The sequence below is a fragment of the Typopeltis vanoorti genome, chromosome 17 (assembly GCF_054136105.1).
Source record: "Typopeltis vanoorti isolate ZY-2024b chromosome 17, IOZ_Tvanoo_1.0, whole genome shotgun sequence".
Lineage (NCBI taxonomy): Eukaryota > Metazoa > Arthropoda > Arachnida > Uropygi > Thelyphonidae > Typopeltis > Typopeltis vanoorti.
In genome coordinates, this window is record NC_143565.1 from 80,095,158 (window position 1) to 80,119,662 (window position 24,505).

General features: G+C 34.5%; 1 protein-coding gene across 3 annotated transcripts in view; it reads right to left on the reverse strand.

Annotated features, from left to right (window-relative positions):
- LOC150097544 (adenylate cyclase type 3-like) overlaps nucleotides 1–24,505 on the reverse strand; it is a 59,216-nt gene that overhangs the window by 26,352 nt on the left and 8,359 nt on the right. For all 3 annotated transcript variants that reach the window (XM_090406719.1, XM_090406717.1, XM_090406718.1), the window contains 2 exons: nucleotides 2,590–3,308; nucleotides 93–242 (listed from right to left, as the gene is read on the reverse strand). In XM_090406719.1, coding sequence (XP_090262845.1) covers nucleotides 93–242; nucleotides 2,590–3,246 — 807 coding nt within the window. In that variant the 5' untranslated portion in view covers nucleotides 3,247–3,308. The remainder of the gene's footprint in view (nucleotides 1–92; nucleotides 243–2,589; nucleotides 3,309–24,505) is intronic.

A 24,505-nucleotide genomic window follows, 5' to 3' on the forward strand; every position in this document is an offset into this window, starting at 1 on the left:
TTAAATATTTTAATGTTTAAGATATTTAAAATTTTTAAAATTTCATTCGAATTTTAAAAATCGAAAAAAAATTTTTTTTTTTTGTCACGTGCCTGTTTTTGAGATTCCTCTTCAAGTGTCATCTTTGTTTCCAAACTTTGACGGGTTTCCAGAAAAGATTTTCTCTGTTGTCTCTCAGTAAAGAAATAAGACATGATACCAAGGATGTTGGAACACAGGAACAGAAGAAAATTAGCTCCGATCTAATGGGGGGGGGGATAATAAATCAAATGTAATGCAGACTGTAGTTGCAAAAATAGACAATCAACCGTTTGGATTTTATTATGTTAGACGGTCAAGAAATTCTTATATATGTTTGCCACACCCGCAATAAATAATCTACGATATAATATTTTTTAAAATGTCGGAAAAATCTATAAACTAATGGTCCCTTTAAGCACTCTTGACAATACTCATTGATCAAAGCTAAAAATACAATTAGGATGACGCCTTGATCAATAATGAGTATAAAATTACAAACTTGCATTGTTAGCCAACTTATGGGATTGTTTGGAATGGAAAAGGTCAAATCGCTCATTAAAATAATTAATTCAATTTGATTAATTTGTAGTTAAGTTTGTATTCTTTATAATAATAGCATGGCATTTGTAGCTAATACTTAAATGATGGAACACATTTCTGTAACATAATCCTTGGATATTTCGTAAGCTGTTTTTAAGTTATTTTATTTTTTTGCTTAGTCACGAAATATTTTGTCAACACTTATGGATTCTGTTATTAAATATGTCAGTTTAAAATGTCAAAGCTCATGTTGTCATGGTAACAAAAGCAATCAACGTGTTTTTGAACTTCAAGTATACACAGAAATTTCTTCTATAATTGCCTAATAAAATGCATATCTTTACAGTTATCGAAGTTATTATGTTCATAAAGGAGAACCGCAAAACTTTTGTAAGAATGTTTCATCTATCGGTTTTTATTTAATCCAACATGTCGTGTGACATCTCCATAGAAATGGTTGGTGGTATGGGAATGCTTTTATAAAAGTTCTCTTTCTATTTATTCAGAGTAACAATAAATCGAATTTGCAATATTCAGAGTAACAATAAATAGAATTTGCAATATTTACAGAAACAAATTTGTGAAATGTCAGAATAAAATAACAATTGCAAATAAAATATTCAATTATTTTTCAACAGCCAACTGACATTATGAAAATTTCAAAAATATTGAAAATACGATCGATTTTTTTTACCATTTCTATTTATGCATAGTTTAATAATATCAATTTATTTATTTTTTTTAAAGAAAAATTAAATGTAAATAAGTTACAGGTGTAAGAAGGAAATAAACTACAATTTTTAACTGCAGAAATATTGCTTTAATCAAATATAATTTTTAAATATTTATACTTTTATAGAAAAATACTTTTAACTGTGATATTTAAATAAATGAAAGACACTGATATTCAAATAATTCTACATTTTAGAAATCAAACTCAAATAGAAGTAAACAAGCAAATGGGCGACTGTCCGGGGAGCGCATGCGCACTAGTGTCTTTGATAGTATGATGTTTTTGCTCAGATGTTTTTAAAATTATCTTCTGGATATATTTTGAATTTTAAACAAGAAGGGGAGAACAAATGAAATATATTTTTTCTATAGGAACGTTTTCAGTAAATCTTTGAAATATCACTGACTGATTAGTCAATGACTTGAGAAATTGGTAAAGTGATATGGTTATGGTCAGTGACGCACTCAGGATTTATCTTGGGGGGAGGGCGAGTTGAGTAGACGATTTGAGAATACACACACTACGTATCGCATACGACCTGTGACTGAGCATTTGCAATGATCACTAATTCATAAGTAGTATAGAAATAGAAAACACGACACAATATAAATAAAAAATGAATTTTAATTAGGAAAAGATTTCTGGAAAATTTTCTACTGCTCTTTTTTTTTTACCTTTTTCTTTGGGGTGCCAGGGTTACTTCCCCCCCCCCCTCTGGATACGTCACTGATTATGGTTATCGTCAAGGAACATATGAATACAGTCAGGGCCGACGCTACATTTTGGCAAACTAGGCAACTGCCTAGGGCGCAAGCCATGAAGGGGCGCAAAACTTCAAGCTATGATTTATTGATACTTTACTAAAATATCAAAATTAAATAGTGATATATGATTTAGGGATCGATTCTTTTTCCTTATCCCTCACACATCACACTATTTTACTATTAATTTTTGGTTGTTTTTTTGTTCCTTACCTAAATGATTTGAACTTACCGCTATTTAAAATTCAGTTAAGATAAATATTTTAAAACGTTAACATTTAAAATATTAAATTTTGATATTTTATAACTTTTTTTGTAAATGAATTATAACGGAGAATTTTCAAATTAATTAAAAAAGCCCTATTAATTTAACCTGAAAGACAATTTAATTTTGTTTAATGTCAATTAAAAACATTTTAGTTTATGAAATAAGGGGCGCACTTGTAAACTTTGCCTAGGGCGCAAAATAACCTGGCACCGACAGTGAATACAGTGTAAAACAAAATAAACTATACAAAACATATTTGTACTTACCTGATAGCCAACGCTTTCATCCGTCTGGGGTGTAACTCCTACGACCACCAGGTGGAGCGCAGTTAGCAAAAAACCCAACATTACACTCACTCTCAATGGCAGAGGCAACAGAACATATACGTCATACGTGTAGAGCAAAACATAACTGACGGAATCACTGGGCATGCGCGGTACGCTGTACATCCACATGTCACACAGTACATGACTTACATGCAATATCCACGCTGCAACAGGAATGAAAGTCCACAGTTTTTTGTTTACCCTGTACTTCCAACACAGTACCAGGAACACAATAGTCAGGATTAGCAAGGCAACCAAAATGACTACTTGAGGGACCCTTGTAATGTTCAACACGTATCCATAGAGTGCTAACAGGGCAATATTCACCACACCAAGAATCATCAGAAGGGACCTTAAATCACTGTTTTTCTCATTCTGACAATATTCTCGATACAGCCGTTCTGCATTCCGATCGGCGAAACTAAACTGCATACATTGGGGCAAATGCCGCTGGAATCCACTGCTGTCCAGAATAAGATCCGTCTCCCCTCTACGGAGAAACGAATATTTCTTGCATACGGAGCGAGAAAGTTTTCTACGTACGTTTTTAGCAGTGCTTCCCTCAGAATTTGGTAAGTCATCTTTTCCTGGAGCCATTGGGGAACAGACTTCTACTCTTCCTTCTCCTCCTAAGGAGAAGGGAGTCTCTCAAGAGAACACTGAAAAATAAAAAAAAAAGGAGGAAGAACTGAATATGAATTTAAATAGTTTAATGTTTAACTCGCATCCACTCTCAAGACAAGTGGATGCGAGTTTGAATCCCCGGATGAATGTTTGTGATAAAATAAAAAAAAAATTAATGACAGTTCACAAAAACTTGAAGATAATAACAACGAAAGAGAAGTTAGTAAATACGACACAAATATCAATGATCTCCCCGCCCCCCCAAAAAAATCATAAACCTCGTGTATAAGAAATAAAAATAAATAAATAAAAATACAAAACATATATTAAATCAATGAAAATAAAAATCCTGAGCTCACAATCCAATTTGCATTATTGGTATGCAAACAAATCTTACGTATGGCGAGAGCTACATAAAAAAAATAAAATTAAAATAAATAAAATAATAATAATACTCCTGTTTTCACTGTTAGCCGAGAGAATGTAATTAATATTTATACCACCAAAATACCAATAATAGAAAAAATAAGTTGAAATGAGCACATGGTTTGTGTGCATTCAATTTACTAATACGTTTTTTTGACATCGTTGTCGGCACTTATTAATTAGCAAGCACGATAACGTTCGTTTACAGAAATAGAGTGCGTGCTCTTATCTTTGAAGGCATCTGGGCTATTTATATTCAAGCGATAAAGTTTTCATGTTCTGCAGTATACGTACGTTGGTGGAACTCAGACAAATCGATTCAGGATATAGTTTGTGTTCCAAATTTCGTCTGTGTGATGAAAATTTTATAAAGGAATGGTACTTGAATTTATAAGCTGATATTGACACGGTTCTAATATCGGTAATTTGTTCAGTTTGAAATACGCTAGTTTAAAATAAAAGAAAAGCAAGTTAAAAAGATATATTTCATGGCAGCATTCGTTATCACAACAATTGAGTCTAGAAATGGGTCCATTATTTTGCTGATGGACCCAGAAAAAAAATCGTTTTATTAATTATAGCAAAAAAAAAAAAGAAATATATATATATATCATTTTTAATCATTTGTCAAGAAAAATGGAATTATAAAGTGAGGAGGGATTTCCATTAATCAAAGTAGTTAAATACCGAAAAATATTAAGGATATAACATGAGATAAACATTAAACGTATTAATCTCATAACTGTTTACATATAATACATCGTCATTGTTTTGATATTGTTTTTATCAATAAAAATATAAGTATTATATATAAAAAATATGCTATTTAAAATATTAATAAAATATATAAAAATTATTTAAATTAATTAGTTTTAAAAATAATAATAATTATTATTATTATTACACCTATTTATAACTGCTGTATATTAAATATATAAATTTGTTTTGCCTAATAATTTTGCCTAATAATTGGATACAATGAATTCAATCCAATACCCTTGGAGGGTAATGGATGGCAATGCTGTAGCCAATGAAGTTCTAACTGAGGCTCGGCTATTGCTGTTACCCTCCTGCCATGATCAGAGTTTTAATAGCTCAATAACACCTTATCCCTACACTGTCCTCTACAGATAACGGGGAAGATGAAAAGCATTCTTGCTTCGCCCCTTTAAGCCAGTCCTTATAAGGTATAATTTTGTGTTTTTTATTAGGCAAAACTTTTTTTTGTGTTGGATTGATTCATTCAATCCAATACCCTTGGAGGGTAATGAATGGCAATGCTGTAGCTAATGAAGTTCTAACTGAGGCTCGGCTATTGCTGTTACCCTCCTGCCATGATCAGAGTTTTAATAGCTCAATAACACCTTATCCCTACACTGTCGTCTACAGATAACGGGGAAGATGAAAAGCATTCTTGCTTCGCCCCTTTAAGCCAGTCCTTATAAGGTATAATTTTGTGTTTTTTATTAGGCAAAACTTTTTTTTGTGTTGGATTGATTCATTCAATCCAATACCCTTGGAGGGTAATGAATGGCAATGCTGTAGCTAATGAAGTTCTAACTGAGGCTCGGGTATTGCTGTTACCCTCCTGCCATGATCAGAGCTTTAATAGCTCAATAACACCTTATCCCTACACTGTCGTCTACAGATAACGGGGAAGATGAAAAGCATTCTTGCTTCGCCCCTTTAAGCCAGTCCTTATAAGGACTATAATTTTGTGTTGCTAAAATCCAGGATCCAGGGTAACGAATGGCAATGCTGTACCAATGAAGTTTTACTGAAGTTCGGCTGTTGCTGTTATCCTGGGTAATGAGTTCGCTCTCTTAGGGTTTTTGCCCTAAGGGAGCAATTTGAGTCCACCGCGGAAAGTGTTCTCCTGCACGGCCCGCTGAGGGGTTCTGGCCGGTGAATTAAATTATTTTCTTCGGAATGAGCGGTTCTGCTCGGTGGTCGAGTTTCACTGAGTGGAACCAACGCGGAGATTTAGACGGTCTTTCGCTCACGAATGAGTGGCCTAGAGATCGTCTGATTTTTTGAGATTTTACCCTTTACTTAAACAACAGGGTAACGAATGGTAATGCTGTATCAATGAAGTTTAATTGAGGTTGTTGCTGTTACCCTGTGGGGCGCTGAGATTCGAGAGTTTGAGTACGCTCTCTTAAGGGAGCAATTTGAGTCTCCGGGGAAAGTGTTCTCCGGCACGGCCCGCTGAGGAGCTTTGTCGGTGAATGCTTTTCTTCGGAATATGAGCGGTTCTGCTCGGTGGTGGTGTGTGGGTGGAAGGACATCACTGAGTGGAGCCAACGCTGAGATGGACGGTCTTTCGCCCACGATTGAGTGGCCTAGGGCTCGTCCGAATCTTTAGAGACGGCTTTACCTTAACATATGGCAATGCTGTAGCCAATAAGTTTTAACTGAAGCTCGGCTGTTGCTGTTACCCCCTGAGACGCTGAGTTTTGCTCCCAGTGAGGGGGGGGGGGGGAGTGCCTGAGAGTGCATTTTGAGTCTCCGGTGAGGGGCTGTGTCGGTGGATGCTTTTCCCCGGAATATGAGCGGTTCTGCTCGGTGGTGGGGGAGCCCGTCACTGAGTGGAGCCAACGCTGAGTTGGACGATCTTTCGGCCATAATTTTTAGAGTTGGCTTTACTTTAATATCAGCCAATGAAGTTTTAACTGAGGCATGGCTATTGTCGTTACCCAGCTAAAGTTATTGAACTAAAGGCTCTAATCACCGATTAGAGCCTTTAGCTCAATAACACACATTTTCTTTAATGAGAAGAAGGGATAAACAGTCAATGACTCAGTCCATCTCCCCCCCCCCCAAAAAAAAAGGTTTGCGTTGCAAGAGGTTCGATTGAAATCAAACTACTAATAGATAGCTAATATATTTTCAGTAACAATGATTTAATTGAAACTACGACTGACATAAACGGACAACTACAGCATCTTGTATTCGTTTAAAGTTCCATTATATTGATCCAGTCAGAGAGAGAGATCATCACAATATATAATTTCAACGCCTTGTGCTTCTATAAATAATCCTGCCGAAACAAATATTGGGATGGTTCAACAAATTCTTCTTCCAATATCGGTAGCCATGAGCTTTGCTATGGCTTACGACTAGAGAGTGGAGATAGCTGTCGACTGAGTTTCGTTAATTAATTAGAGGATAAAGGAGTTCCCCTTACTCCCTTGGGAGAATAAAAAAGCGTTAGCTGATTTAATCCGAATCTATTTAATTCTAATTAAGTCAATGTCCTAATTAGGTTTCATAACATTAGATTCAAAGATTCTAGTCATCACACATATATTAAAATATCTAGAACTCCTTAAGTTCACTGTATGCATAAGACATTTTATTCCCAATAAAGATGAGTTGAAATTATGGCAGAGCAACTAAGACTATAGGGGCCAAAATTCTGAATGTTATATGCCTACTTTACTAGATGAAAAAGCCAGTTTCCCGGAGGTCTCCTAACCCTCTGTCATGCATTATCTAACTCAGCCCTATAGCATTCTATAATGCTGGTGTATGAATGCATAATACATCTCCATACAAATGATGTGGGTGCTTGTAACAACTCCTAATAATGTTTCGTTCTTCTTATATACACCGTTAACTTGACGTTTGAATGTGCTTCATTAGAAGAGGCGTGAAGAGTACAGAAGAAAGTGAAGATCAGAGTCAAGATGCATATAGATCCATTTATACCTTCCATCTCTCTCTCTTGTTCATATTTCTTGTCTGTAGTCAGCGCTTTTAGCCAGGCATAAACTATGCTCTTAAGTAGAGTATTCAGCTAAAAATAATATCAAAAACGACAGCAACCTTCCTTCTTGTCTTAAGGTTATATGCGACTACCAAGGTCATATTTAATGTACTTGCCGTGCAGCAGCAACAACCGATACTACTAGTTAGAATCTGCCGTTAGAATAAGATCAACAACAAAAAAAGAAAAAAGCAATATCCATGGTAACGACATCGATATCATAAAAAGCACTTCGTTAATGATTATGAAATACACGTGTCCATTTTGATCATCTTTCTTTGTCTCCCTTTGACAAGATCGCATGTAACTGATACCGCGAATCTGCAGACAAATGAGAAATTCCTTTGTCTATAATAAAGGCGATAAAGAACGTTTCAAAAACTCTGTATACGAAAACATATACTAGTCCAGAATATTCCAAATAATGGTAAAATAAACATGTAATTATAAAATACAATACATGAATAATACTAATAAAAACATACTAATTAAATTAGGCTTTAGGATCGTAGCCCTAAAGTTTAGTTTATATCGTTTCATTTAACTTTGAACCACTGACCAGAAGGGAAGCACCCACGGTCTAAATTTATTTTCATTCTCATATATCTTTACGCATAAGTTTCAAAAACACACACTGGTCGATTCTATAATATCACGTGTTCAACGCCGTTTCTGTGCTTTCTCACTATAAAAATAAAAAAAGCGAAAACAAGCCACGGGCTCTTAAACCAAATGTGTTTCTTCTTGCCTGAAGGTTTTAAATGGATCTGAACTAATAAGATGTTATGGTTCTGATAATGTAAACACCCGTTTATTAGTTAACATTAGTAAGTTGTCATTTTGAAAAGGAGGAAAAATTTTTATTAAAAATATTTTATTCTGAATTATGGAATTTTCATGAGTGATGTCATTTCTATAATTCTTCTAATGAAATGTTCTTAGTATTAAAAACCAAAAACATGTGGAAGAACTGTATTTACGACAAAAAAAAAGTTTACTTTGATTAAATTTCACAGTAGGTGGCGCTAGTTACCTGTCTGTCTAGGAAGTAATTCAGTAAGGTACTAACGACTGTTCCGAGTAATTTAAAGTCATCTGCATTTCATTATACCACTCTAAGAGGAAAAATCTTTGACCTGGGACAGCGCAGACAACCACGAAATTTTCATTTAGGCGAGTGCACTTATGTGTAAGTAAAGCCGTCTCTAAAAATTCGGACGATCTCTAGACCACTCAATAGTGGGCGAAAGACCGTCCATCTCAACGTTGGCTCCACTCAGTGATGGCCTTCCACCCACACACACTACCACCGAGCAGAACCGCTCATATTCCGAAGAAAAGCATTAACCGGCAAAGCCCCTCCACGGGCCGTGCCGGAAAACACTTTCCCCAGAGACTCAAATTGCTCCCTTAAGGCAAAAACCTTAAGAGAGCGAACTCATAATAGCCCCCAACCGGTTTCAGGTTCATCAGTGAGTGCAATCAAAACACAATTACGAAATTACTATTACTAGACCTTTTAAAAATTATGATAGAAAAATTATTTTGGTAAAATGATTTATAATTCTAGATTTTTTTCTTATTTCTTGAAAATATTTTGCATCTTATGAAATTGTATTTATGTTTTCTTAGTCAACTGAATTTTATATAAATCATCAAAATTATGCAATAAATATAAACCGAATCACAAATTTAATAAACTCCTTGCTGAAGAGATGATGCCCTTATTACATACAGCTCTATTTTATATATTACAGTAGTCTCTTGTGTGTTGGTTCTCAAGCCAATTTCCCAGCATTATTGAAGGAAAAATCGGTTTTCTCTTAAAAAACTAAAGTTGCCATCTACAACACAGACCAGTTAACTATCACTACTTAAAAAAAGAGATTTAAAAATCTCTTATTAGGTATTAATATTATTACAAAATATTCGTAGTCTAACCATTATATGCTGGGTTGATATCCAGTTGAAAAGGCAATCAAATAATGAAACTTACAATTTCTTTTAAGTTAGCCAATCAGCTGTTTATACAATGGCCCAATGGGAAGAAAGTATATGTGCTCACGTGACTCAGCCAAATGTAAAATAGTTTGAAACTTATGTAACAAGTTTCTGTATTTGTACAAAAAACTATTTACGTATAAAACATCCTATTTTAAATTTAAACGTTATTTTTAACGTCGAATATCAGAGCAGAATAAATTTCTCTTTATTACTTTTAGTTAATCCATAAACGAGCAAGGATTTTTTAGCAAAATTAATCTACCCATTTCAACGATAATAAATTACTTTGGAACCGAATCGCATTTTTGACAGAAGTTAATAAGGAAAGGGATGGCTATAAATAAGAACGAGTTTTCAGTGGGCATGAAGCCATCATACTTCCAGAAACCACTTTATTCTACCACTAGAGAATCTCTTACTTTTTTTACCCACTGTAACAAGACTCTCAAACTCTCGTTGGGGTTTTATTATAGTAACACAGAATAAGTAATATAGTGCAGAAAAAATAGTTACAAAATCCTCATCATTTAGTAGTAGGTGATGCCACCCGGTCTGTGTGGTTGGTAGTCTGACTTTAAGACGTATTTACAGTACACGAAAGAAAAAAAGAAACACATACATTAAGGAACGCTAGTCAAGTTGCCAAAAGTTAGAAATTTTTGGAAGTTATATTTGGAAAGTAGCTACCGATGCAGATACAAATCGTCTGAAAGTATTAAGTGTGTGTGTGTGTGTGTGTGTGTGTGTGTGTGTGTGTGTGTGTGTGTGTGTGTGTGTGTGTGTGTGTGTGTGTGTTCGCTAAAGATTTTTGCTAAAACTCCACTGCCCATTAGCCAAAGCTTTTAGAATTTTTTGTTTTGATTTAGCAAATGGCTCACATCTTTCTCACTTAACAAATCCCTCGGTGCAATCATTTATCAAAATAGACTGAATGTACAATGAGTTACTATTCAGATGCTCGTAATACAAAGGAAAGTGCCTAATCCTTTTATTCGATGGTAAACTCTGACAAACAACGAAATGTGCAAGTCTAATGATGCTTTTTATTCTCTTTATTTTTTTTTCGTGAACAAGTTTATGGAAAGACTTAACTCTCAAACGATCATGTGTGTTTATGTTTATGAAAAGAGTAGATTACTAACTCTCAATATGTTTATGAAAAGAGTAGATTACTAACTCTCAATATGTTTATGAAAAGAGTAGATTACTAACTCTCAATAATCATTAAGTCCACTGTAGAAGATAAAAATATAATAGAAAAAAAACTTTTACTGTTTCATTTATAATTATAGTTTAAATAATTTTTTTTTGTAAAAAGTTTAAAATATTTTGAGCAATATATGTAAATATTATAAATCCACTGTAATTTTATAAACTATTATAAAATACACCGAATAAAAATGTAAAAAAATTATTTTTTGTTTATTTATTTTGTTACATTTTATTATTATTTATTATCATCATCATGCTTGTCAAGGATTTAGGCCTAGAGTGGTCTGTTTCGGCGTTAGAAGTCATCGTTGAATCGTTTAAGAGGACGTCCTGGTTTTCTTTTTCCTAATGGCTTGTACTTTAAGGCTTGTTTTGGTAATCTTTCTGTTTCATTCTTTGAACGTGTTCCATCCATTTATATTTATATTTTTTAATTTTTTCTATTACTGGTTCTTGGTTTAATTCTTTCATAATATCTTCGTTTCTTTTGTGATCAAATAGGGTATACTTTGCAGTTTTTCTCATAAACTTCATTTCTGATTTTTGTTAATCTTTGTTTGTCTTTTTGTTTTATTGACCAGATTTCGCTTCCATACATTAAGACCGGTAAGGGTAATGTATTGTATACTTTTAGCCTGGTTTGTTTTTGAACTAGGTTTGGTTTAAATATAGAGTTAATTACACCTGTTATTTTTAAATATTTTGCAATTTTTACGTTTATATCTTTTTCATTTTCATAAGTGATCATACATCCTAGGTAGTTAAATGAATTCACCTGTTCTAAGATCCTGTTATCTATTATTATTTTAGTTCTTGCTGGATCTTGTCCTTTAAAGGCCATAGTTTTTGATTTTTACGTTGATATTATCATACCATAATCTTTGGATATCTCATTTAGATTTAAAACTTTCTGTAAGTTATCTTCAGAATTTGTAATTATTATTCGGTCGTCTGCAAAGAGGAGAGTGTTTAAGTTAACTGTAGGTGAAAGTTTAATTCCTTGATGTAAATTTTTATTCCATTTGATGATTATTTCATTTAGATAAATATTAAAAAGAGTTGCTGAGAGGGGACATCCCTGTCGGACCCCTTGGTTTATCACTCTTGTATATGATAGCTCGTGATTTAATCTTATTTGTATTTGATTATTTTCATATATACTTGTGATAGCTTTTAGGATATTATTTGGTATTTGTCTTTCTTTTAATATGTTAAATAATATGTTTCTTTTAACTTTGTCAAATGCTTTTTCAAAGTCAATAAATGCAATATGTGTTTCTAAATTATATTCTCTTCTTTTCTCTATTATTAATTTTAGGCAAAAGACTGGGTCTATACATGATCGTCCTTTTCTAAATCCATTCTGTACCTCTAGAATAAAGTTTTCGGAATATTTCATTAGTTTGTTATTTAAGATTCTGCTATATATTTTGTAACAGGAATTTAGTACACTGATACCTCTGTAGTTTTTAGGGTCGGTCATCTCTATTACCTTTTTTAAAGAAAGGAATCACAATTGCTTTTTTCCATTCTATTGGGGGGGATACCAGTTGAGTAAATTTTATTAAAAATAATAAGAGTCTTTCTTTGAATAATAATAAATAATTTATTATTATTTATTTATTGTTAAACTATATATTAACATGAGCACAATAGAATGTGTGTGTGTGTGTGTGTGTGTGTGTGTGTGTGTGTGTGTGTGTGTGTGTGTGTGTGTGTGTGTGTGTGTGTGTGTGTGTGTGTGTGTGTGTGTGTGTGTGTGTGTGTGTGTGTGTGTGTGTGTGTGTGTGTGTGTGTGTGTGTGTGTGTGTGTGTGTGTGTGTGTGTGTGTGTGTGTGTGTGTGTGTGAGTTTCTATATGCGAATAAAATTATACTAAAAGTAGTTTGTTTTTGTGATATCTATCTAAACTGTTATAAAACAGAAATATGTTGCTCTATTCAAAAAAAAAAAAAAGAGAAACGCCCCATTAAACTATGCCAGTACCATGCAATCAATATGCTTTGATTCTGTTATGTCATGTCATGTTACTACGCCATTAGAATATTTTAGTATGTATTGTGCACTGGCTCAGTGACACAGCACGTTTTGAACACTTCCATGCAAACAGGAACTAATGGCCACTTCGACTGAATATTAAAACACTTGTGGAGAGCATTTAATTCAAAATCTGTACCTTTTGTAATTGTATATGTTAAAAAGTTTATGATAATTTAAAAATAAAAAAAATCCTATAGTAATTCCAGAATATTTTGTAATATGTAAAAAAGAATACAGATGATATAGTCAGGTCCTTCGGAATAATTTTGAGTGATCTAGTTGCGACTGAAGAAGAATTTTAACAATTATTTTTGTTGCAAATGTATACATGTACACTGGCCAGTTGGCAGAGGAAATACTTCTTGAGAGGCAAGATAGCTAATGAGGAAGAAACTGTTGATATCTTTTGTCGGTGGATAAGGTTAGAGGCAGGGATGATATTTATTTCCCTTAGTGGTAAACAGCTGTCTGTAGTTCCTTGGATCATTTTCAGTGAACAGCTGATGGTAAGAATATTTCTTTCTTATTTGAAGTATGCCAGTTCACAACGGGGGTTTTTGCATTAAAAAAAAAAGTACATAAACAAACAAAACCAGTTATCCGCCACTAGGCCTAGTGTTAAGCCTAACCTTGTTGACTGACCATTATTTTTGAAATTTAAAAAGAAAATAAAGGGACGTTATTTATTTTATTTATTTATTTTTATTTTTTTATTTTTTTTTATTTTATTTATTATTTTTTTTTTTTTTGTTACACAACAGTTTGATGCCACTATTTAATAATTTTTAATTTCAAGTCTGCAAGTAATCAAACAAACATGGACGCAGTTTATTTTTCTTCACTTCTATAAATATAATGGGGCAATTAGCAACGCGATCCAGCTGTTAATAATACAAATACTACAATAACGATCGTAACAAAGTCGATTTGCCACAGTGTTTATTATGCTATCACATCTGCAGGGATAATTCTTGTCGTATCTGACAAAACAAAATCACCGGTTACCGAAAGTATTGTAAACTCGTTTCAATTATGTATATTTTGATTGCACCAAATTAAAACCGATTCAAATTCTAAATGTAGCACTAAATATAACTGTAAGCTTCTTAGCGGCAAGAGGGGGAAAGTTATATGAGTGTAACATGATGATCTAATCACGATTTCTGTAAGTTAAATACCACACAGATTAAAAGTAAATAAACACAGTATTTGTATATGCATTCAGATATTACAATATTCTTCCAGAATAAAACAAAGGAAATATTATTTATTTTTACACAAAATTATGGGGTAAGCACTTAAAGGTTAGTACTTCCGGTGAGTGAAGTTTCTTAGAAAAGTATGAAGGCTAAGTGAGATGAATATTTTTTTAAATCCATTTTACGACGCTAATTGGAATTCCTGATATTCAATATATTATAGTCAAGTTTGCGCCTGAACGTAGTTCAAGTCTGAGGCAACTCATGGTAAAGATGGAGTAAGCCCGATCACTTTCCTTAGTATTTCTCCCTAATGCAAAGCACATTCCCTTACGGCATTTTTTGGGTCTGGCTCCCACTGACTAGACCTCAATAAAGGTCGAAACTGGTCTGGGTAGTGGCCCTTGCCTTTAATGCATCGCATCATACATCTCGGTAAGGGGATGTGCTTTGCATTAGAGGGAAATACTAGGAAAGTGATCGGGCTTACTCCACCTTTACCACGAGTTGCCTCAGACTTGAACTACGTTCAAACTTGACTTACTTGTCTGTTTGCTTACTTGGGAAAAAGGATTAAAATCTAATATATATATATATATATATATATATATATATATATATATATATATATATATATATATATATATATATATATATATATATATATATATATATATATATATATATATATATATATACCAAGCAATTATAAAATTGCTTGGTATATATATATTTCAAACTCTGCTGTACAAAGCAGGGAAGATTGCAACCTACATAGACGGGTAGTAGTAGTAATAGTGGTTTTTTTTTTTTTTTATATATATATATAGAGAGAGAGAGAAATAATTTAATATATATATATATTTTTATAATCATCTTTAATGATATTCCATTCCAGCTTGTAATTTTTACAAAATTGAGCACTGAGTGCTGCATATGTGATTCATTATCTACATTGCATTTCAATTAAAATTGTGATAATAATACTTTTTTGCATCAATATTTACAACACGTGTTCTTCTAATATAACAATGAAGATTACACGGAATTTTTGAATAATGAATAATAATAATAATAATGTCTCAGATAAATTACATACATATAATTATTACAGATGTTTTTTGCATGTTTACATATTATGTATAAAATAAATTTTCTATTTTCATTGTACAGAATATTTACAATTAATGAATATTACACTTGATGCTCTGTACATTATACTGTACGCAGTTTAAGGCACATTATTTCTTTCCAGTATTTTTTATTTGGATACAAATTCATATACTTTATTTTTTATTGTTCATTAGCTGTATCTTCATTATTATTATACACCGTACTGACTGTTTTGTAACATAATTTGCAGTCTTTGATTATGAGGATTATGTGTGGATAAGTGAGGCAGATTAATCCCACCTACTTCGAAGCTTGGGTTAGCTTTTATGATGAGAGTGGGATTAGCCTTCACTATTTATATTGTTGTTACTGTTTATGAATGGCATTGGATGCTGATGATTTTTAATGTGTATATTAGTGTTATTGGTATGTTTTCCAGAGTTCGTGTTTTAATGTTCTGTAGTTATCTACGTTAATTTCTTGGTAGGTTATTGAGTAGCGTGGGTATCTGATGTGATCTCACAAAAGAACCGTATCAGTTGTTGAAGGGTGCAGGGATGTAGAGAGTTGTTGTGGATCGTGTTATACGATATGTGTCTCTGTTGTTTCGATAAGTGATGTTGAGGTAATTCCTTATTAATGTTATGTAGTGTTTCAGATTTTTAATGCTCAGGATTCTGTGTATCGCCATGCGCTGGTCGGATATTGGTTGTTGCGTGTAAGGTGTCCAAATCACTGTTGACACAATTTTCCTGTGTAATATTTCTAATTTTGTTAGGTGGCTGTTTGATGTGTTTGCATAGAAAGTTATACCGTATCTGCGTAGGGATTCGCAGATACCGTGATATAGGAGTTTTTTTAGGAATAATAATATATTAATAATAATATAATAGTAATAATAATATAATAGTAATAATAATAATAATTGGGCTCTGGCAACCTTAACTATAAATCGTTTCTGACGATTGTTCTTTTAGCATAACATCTAATGGTAATTTCATATCCACTTTCTGTATCTAATGAAATAATTACTGACCAAAACGAATGTGATGTTATGTTTCCATGGTAACGACAGTCGACTCCTGTACTATTCATTACTGAGCAATAGATATATATTTTCCCACATAGTAGTACGAAAAATTTAAAAAAAATTAATTCATTAATTAATTTTTATACAAAGATCAGGGAGATTTCTGATTAGTACTGACTTATATCTCAATATAAGTAAATCATATCTTGTGTAGCAACTTTTTCAATTGTTAACGTAGCAAATTCATGCCTTAATCTCGTGCCTCATAAAACATTTTGGATTTGGATTTGTTTTCATATCACCCAATCGCAGATTTTTTTTCATATAACTTAGTACTAGCCAAACATGTCTGAAAACAAACTTAAAGTATTATTTATTGGTTAAAACTTTGCTATCTAAAGCAAAGTTTTGAAGTACTTTTGCTTCTTTCTAGAAATAATAATGCTTATCAATGTATTCAGTTAGTTTAAAGCTGTTAATGGACGTTAAACTTAAGATAGTGAACCAAAATACCATCAATTCAATCTTCAATTAATAATGTACTGATCAGAGTCAATTTTTTTTTACTATAAACTCTGTTATAAATTATTGCGAAATTTATGACGTTAGCCATTTTTCTGGAATATGTGTACCAGCTGAAAGAAAAAAAAAATACTACGTGACTCAACAGAAATAATTTCAAGGAAATTCAAGTTAAATGATTAGTTATGAATAGCACTAGAAATGGGACATGATACAGAGTTAACCCACTTCCAGCAAGGTTGTATCAAAAGTTTCCAGGTTGAGCATTAAAAATGTGTTCGATTGCGGAACAAATACAGGCTTGAAAATCATCTGTGGCTGAAGTCATTATTCTGATTTCAGCCACAGATGATTTAAACGCGTTGAAACATAATAACTTTAGTCAGATAAACTGGCACAAAGGAACAGTTGCTTACTTTTTTGTAAATGTAGATTTCTCAATAAAAAAAAATATAGGCGTCGAAGCCTCCGTAGTTTTAATTTTTGCATATGTTGAACACTAACAACAGAATAACAAAATGAAACAAGACGCATTTTTGGACATGTCGATAGCAATAGAGTTTAACCGTAGATGGATTACAGTTTCCAATAATAATAATAAAGTGCTGTAAATCGGCAAAGTTACATCATTCTACCTTACAGATCATTATAACTTCTTAACCAGATGTATACCACTGTTATTTAGAGATTCCTGGGCACCTTACTTGATCAGGAGATGGATAGCGCAGTACCGAGAACATTTAAATATATCAGAACTGTTTTTGTTACATATAATCGAAGTAATCGCCCTAGAATATAAAATTAGCAACCTATTAACCTACATACTGAACAGAAATTTTGCAGATGTTAGTGACATGTGTTTTGATACATTGGATATCTCGGTACACTCGTATAATACATGAGGTTGCTCTTACAGCCATATTTGAAGTACATTGCGAAAGTCAAAATTCCGATATCGAAAAGCCTGAAACAACTTAAAAAAAAAAAAAAAAGACAATACTTGTTTTCTAGAACAAGGTTTCTGGTTTATCTATCTCGGCTTATTCTTAATATTCATTGATAGAACAGGCATGAAAAGTTTTACAACAAAACATTTGACTGCAGTAGTGGTATATCGCATGGAATTTTATTCGTGTGGGGTTCCCCCGTTCCTCGACCACCCCTTAGGACTGGTTGAGCCCTCAAAATGAGGGATTAAGTATGTATTTTTTTGACTGTAGCAACGTGTGTTCACGGGGCTGGATTGCCTGTTCTGAAGGACGAACAATCCGATTTTCAGAGAGAAAAAACCCCTACCTCCGTATGAGACTGGCTAACTCACCTTTAGTCGAAAAAGACCAGATAAAGGTTCCTCACATCACTGACGGGAATTGAACCCAGGTCTTTCCGATCAAAGGGCTTCGTCTATACCGACTGAGCTACGGAGGCTTAAGAACTAAAAATAAAATTTTGAATTCAGTAGACAGTAACATGACAATTAAAACTTTAAATCAAAGAAAATACAAACCACGATAAAAATCAGTTTTTGATTTTTTAATTCTCTTCATGTATTCAGCGTCGATTGCAGCCACACTACAAATACAAATTATTTATTGCATAGATGAAAATCCTTATTTCATTTTGGTCATTGGTTTTATTTTACATTGTAACTGATAAAGACAATACAAAATAGAAATTGTAGCTTTACTGGTTGATAGACTCAGACATAGAAAATCTAGAAGGGTTGGTTAAAAAGGCTCTTTAACTAACTTTAGAATTTGTAGTCTTCAGAATCTCTAAGTCGTCACCACATTTCTAACTTATTAATGAAAATATATACTTTAGAAATGCTATTGGCGGATTGTTTTGAGTGGCGACCGAAGCAACTAAGATTATTTTTTAAAAAAATGAATCCGTCGAATCTTATGTTATATCCAGAAAGTACTCCCAATATATACACGCAATAGACGAAATATTAGAAGAGTCCCGAACAAAATCCGAAAAACTAGCACATCGTAGTAGCTGTAAAAAGGTAGTGAGTTGGACGGTATCTTCATTAATGTGCATATGATAATGAACAAAAGTTGTGAGTAACCTCGAACAATAGATGATAATGGGAGCCAGACCACCTGTCTGAAAACTTGTCTTGATGAGATGATAACAGCCAAGAATGTCTCCGATAAACCTATAATAGTATGACAAAAGAAAAACATTAAGTTTATATCAGGTGTATGACCGGAAACAGTTGAGCAATAGAAGAGGGGAACGATGGACAATCTTCAACATAAATTCCAACAGACATGTTGCGACTGTCTGTTGGAATTCAATGGCAGTTGGGAAATTTATTTAGACCGGAACTCACTTTCAATTGTCATGCCCTTATATGGGTTTTAAGAATCCTAAAAGGTCGGACACTGTCCCGAATGGTGTATAACAGCGGGAAATTATTGTAGGCATTGTAACTCTCAGGGAGACAGAGGAAGATCAATCTACCAGAGCACTGGAGAAAGGTCCAATAGGACACGGCATTTTCATCCATTATTTCATAAGGAAAAGGCACGGCAAAAACATCACGAAGGGATGACCCATTAACCTTGGTCACAACAACACAAGTCAGCGAAGTGATGATCTGAAATGTCCCTTCCTGACACTCCTTAACTCATATATTGTCAGGAAGATATGAGTTCTTGCCTACCTAACTCATATTGAGTATTCGCATGCGATGAATGATTCCAAATGAGATCATGTAGCATATCATAATGCTGCACATCATCCAGGAACATAATAGTAACTATACTTTATTGGATTCTTCGTCGTTCTACACTATCAGTCACTGGATCTCAATTCCATTGAGTATCTTTGGATGTAGCGGAACACGATGTTCATGAGTTTCCGTAAATAACCCATAATATCTTCCTGGATTGAGTTAATTGTGGATTGCTTCCAGAAGTTCTTGGAATCGACTTATGCTGGCTTACTAAGACTGTTCGGAAGAGTTGGCTAGTCTACCATGCTATCAGGTGGTATCTCTAATACAACGGCCACTTAAGCGAGAAAGATGATACTGTAAAATCTCCCACGATAAAGTGACTTCGTAATTTTTGTTCGGTTTTACATGTTTTGTTATATAGGAGAATGTAATCAGAAAATTGTAAAATATTCCTTTATGAAAAAAATATTGTATTAAGCTTTTGTTAAACTGATGTGGCGCATGACGTCATCAAGTAAAGCTACTAAACAATGTTAAGTCAGTAAGATAATGCTAAGATTAGTGAGGAAATTCTGAGAATTGCCATGAATAGAAATTTAAAAAAAAACGCGAAGAATGACGTCATCAAGTCCAGAGGTCAATACGTGACCATAGTTGCCGTCAAAGAATTCCAAAGACGGGTGAGGAATGACGTCATCAAGTCCAGAGGGTAATACGTTACCATAGTTGCCGTCAAAGAATTCCAAAGACGGGTGAGGAATGACGTCATCAAGTCCAGAGGTTAATACGTTACCATAGTTGCCGTCAAAGAATTCTAAAGACGGGTGAGGAATGACGTCATCAATTCCAGAGGTCAATACGTTACCATAGTTGCCGTCAAAGAATTCCAAAGACGGGTGAGGAATGACGTCATCAAGTCCAGAGGTTAATACGTTACCATAGTTGCCGTCAAAGAATTCTAAAGACGGGTGAGGAATGACGTCATCAAGTCCAGAGGTCAATACGTTACCATAGTTGCCGTCAAAGAATTCCAAAGACGGGTGAGGAATGACGTCAGCATGTCCTAGAATAAACACGTGACCAGTTTCGAGAGACATGCGCTTGTGCACAACGGAGGTTCAGGCCTAAAAAAGGCAGTTCGTCCAAGAAGAAATTTGTCACAGCACTTATAGATGAGTAGAAACAAACTTATTCCAGCCTCTATTCAGATCATTGCATGGAATGCAAATGGCCTTAAAAACAAAATTCTGGAGCTCCAAGATTTCACCTACAGGTATCAGCCAGATATTATACTGATTAGCGAGACACATCTCAGACAACCCTAAAATAAGGGGTTATCTCCTATATAGAAACGACAGGTTAATCTACAGAGGCGGCGGCACTGTCATCTTCATTAAAAATTACATCAAGCACCATTCTGTAAACAACCCTACAACCACTAACTTGAGATCATTGGCGTGGAAGTATTCACCAGCTCGGCTGGCAGACTAAAAATCTTATCAGCTTACAACCCACTCCTAAAAACTCTACTACACTCTGATCTAAATGCCACAGAGAATCTACCGTTATTGCCGGGGATTTGAACTCCAAGCACCCAACTTATAATTGTAGAACTACCAATAAGAATGGCTCCATCCTTTCCAACTATATAGGATCAAACTATGCTGTTGTGGCAGGCCCCACCGAACCAACTCATCTTAGTACGTTTGGTACTGCTGACATCCTGGATATAGCTATCCTGCATGACATTAAACTTCAATGCAGCCTAAAATCATTAAATGAGGTATCATCTGATCACAACCCAATTCTAATACATCTGGGAAAACAAGAATACCTTTCTCCTCCCTCTCACTCCTATATATCATGGGAAAGATGGTCAAAAGAGCTCAGGAATTGTATCGGACAGTTCCTCACATATGTACTAAAGAAAATGCAGAATCTGCAGTTACAAGCCTCACCCAACAAATTAACTCCGCTATAACGGTAGCTACCTCCTACAAATCTGTCCCCAAGCCTGGTCGTTTGCCCGAAGACATGATGATCTTGATCAGAGAAAAAAACAGAGCCAGGAAAAGATTTCGTAACACTCGCGCTCCACAAGACAAAACAGTTCTAAATAGACTAAATGGGGCAGTGAGAGATGCACTCAAGGCTCACAGAGAAAAGTTAGCCTCTATCTCACCTACTGATCACTCTGTCTGGGGACTACTGAGAAATATCAGAAACAAAGGCTGATCCTTCCCTCAATATTTTCTGATCAGGACCTTGTTCACACAGACAAGGCAGAAGCCATAGCAAAAAATTTAGAAGAGCAGAGCAACCTTCATATGAAAACCTTGACTTCGATCACATATACAAAATTCACAGACAGGTCAGACACTCACTCAAACTTCCTGATACTAGTGCTGACCATATTGCACTCACATCACCTGCTGAAATATATGATATTATTAAAAATTTAAAGAACAAAAAAGCTCCTGGGCTAGACGGCATCACAAACAGGGTGATCAAACTGCTGCCCCGAAAAGCTGTAGTGCACCTGACATTAATCATAAATGCAATCTTAAGATTTCACTATTTTCCTTCCACCTGGAAACTGACTGATGTAATCCCCATACATAGGCCAGGTAAGGATCCACACCTACCTCAAAATTATCGTCCAATCAGTCTCATCTCCAAACTGGGTAAGGTTGCGGAGAAAGTCATCCTCTCACGACTTCAAACCTCAGTAAATGAACTAGACATCCTTCCTAAAGAACAGTTCGGTTTTCGGCAACACCATAGTACTACCCAACAAATCCATAGAATTGTCGAATATATTACCACCAGCAACAACTGGCGTCAATACACGGGAGCTGTTTTTCTTGATCTATCCTGAGCATTTGACAAAATATGGCATTTCGGATTACACAAACACTTATTTCAGCTGGTATCTCACTAAAATGGTACATTTAGTTAGATCATATCTACAAAACAGAACCATGCAAGTCAAGATCAATGGCACTACCTCACCTCAGCGCCATATCTTGGCTGGAATACCGCAGGGATCCCTACTGGCTCCGTTGCTGTTCTCTATATAAATGTCAGATATCCTGCACAACCCAATGTCATCCATCATAGCTCTATATGCGGATGACACAGCATTGTTACCCAGATCTCTCCGACCACACTTCATGACTAGAAAGCTTTAAGAAAACCTTCTGAAATTAGGTCGTTCTCCAAATGGAGACTGGAAGTAAATCCCCCCAAAAAGATCAAGCCATTCTCTTCACGAAAAGGTCGATATCATCTGCAGGATACGTCATGCTATTCAACACCAAATTTCCCTGGCAGATAGAAACAAATTACTTAGGTGTCGTCTTCGACAAAAAATTACCTTTTAACCAACACATCAAGGCTATGTGTGTAAAGGCATCTAAAGCCATCGCCCAGATCTACCCCCTAATCAACAGGAATAGCAAGCTAAACAGCAGAATCAAATCGCTTTTATACCAGCTGATGATTCTTCCTATAGTCACTTACGCTTCCCCAGCCTGGAGCCACACCTCCACTACAAATATTATCAAACTGCAACGCGTACAAAACAAGTGCTTGCGAATGATCTTGAACGCCCCGTGGTTCGTCAGAAACAATCAGCTTTATCGATATATAAATATTCCTTATATTTTCTCTTTCCTACAATCTTTAACAACGAAGTTCTTCTTAAAGACATCCATATACCCCCATGATCTAGTCCAGCAAGCTGTAGCCTACGAGGCAACGGATATATTCAAATATAAAAGACCAAAAGCCATTTCAACTTCCTTCAGTGATGTATAATCTCCATGCCCATTCAGGGCGAGCAAACTGCTTATAAATTCTACCCTCATTGTAGCCACAACAGATAGCGGGGTATATGAAAAGCATCTTGCTTCACCCCTAAAGACATTATTGTCAATTGTCAAGAAATTTGTCTTAGGATTCTCTTACTTGAGATCATTGCAATTCGTTGTCGGGGAGTGAAAGAGAAGTGTCGTGCGTCGTCTACCAGGATCGTCGTCACCTGGGAAAATTTCTGTCGAGTCGTCAGGAAAGAAAGGAGCTGTGTATCGCTGCTAAGTTAAGAATCCAATAAAGAAAGGCAACAGTTAACTTCTCGAACAAGGAAAGAAATTCACAGGAAAACAGGAGCAAGAAAGTAAGCGAAGACAAAGATAAGAAGATTTCTTGTGAACAACAAGATAATGTGAAAGACTGTCTGCGAAAAAGAATTTGTAAGTAGTTGTATTACAGAAAGTATGTAAAGATTATACGTAAAATGTCTATGGTTGTTGGATATTGTATGGTAATGGTAAATTAGGCTTAACCAAAGTATGTCTTATAATCGAGTCATGTTATGTTAAATCGTAAACTAGCTGAAAACTAAAGTTTAGAGTAGCAAGGAAATTGTGACCACTTTGTGCATATACTGTATCATTCTGTAAATATTCTTTTAGGCTTAATTAAATGGTTTGTAAACAACACACTGGGTTGTATTTTGTCAATGCACTATCCTTAAGCAATTCGTAGCTGCATAAGAGAAGTATAGGATTTTTATTAATAAATTTAAGCGGGGAATATATAAACGGTTTCTGCTTTGTCTTTGGTTTAACAGCTTACTGAATATTAAACTGAATATATTGAGTGCGAGAGTATATTCAGTTTAATCAAAATTCAAAGCGGAATAACTGGCATATTACCTAAATTAGCAGGATAATTTGCGCAGAAGCAAGATGCCATAGCATCTCAAAGAATTGATATCGTTTGATGTACATCAAGTGTGTATATCGTACATGTAGTATACCACATCCTAACCAGGATAAAATTATTGGGAAAAACTAAATAAATATACATACAAGTGCATCTCAGTGGTTCCTGCATTTAGAAGAATGAAACCACCCTTTAGTTTGAAAGATCTACATTCAAATTTCGTGGAATATGAAAGGAACGTTCATACAAACTTTTAGCTGAAGGTAAGAGATGTTTCTCCTGGAAACTGAGATTCCCAACTAATCCATGGCTCTACAAAACATGCGTAATTCGCAAGGCAATGATGGACTTGTTTCTTAATCTTCTGAGCTACCTTGACTTTCATCACGCTAAATAACTAGCCGACCAACTAGTATTCTACAGCAAAGAACGTCCAAAGGTAATCAGAGAACATCTGCGAATAATCACATAAACATGGAGTTTGGGATATTCTCTACTCCT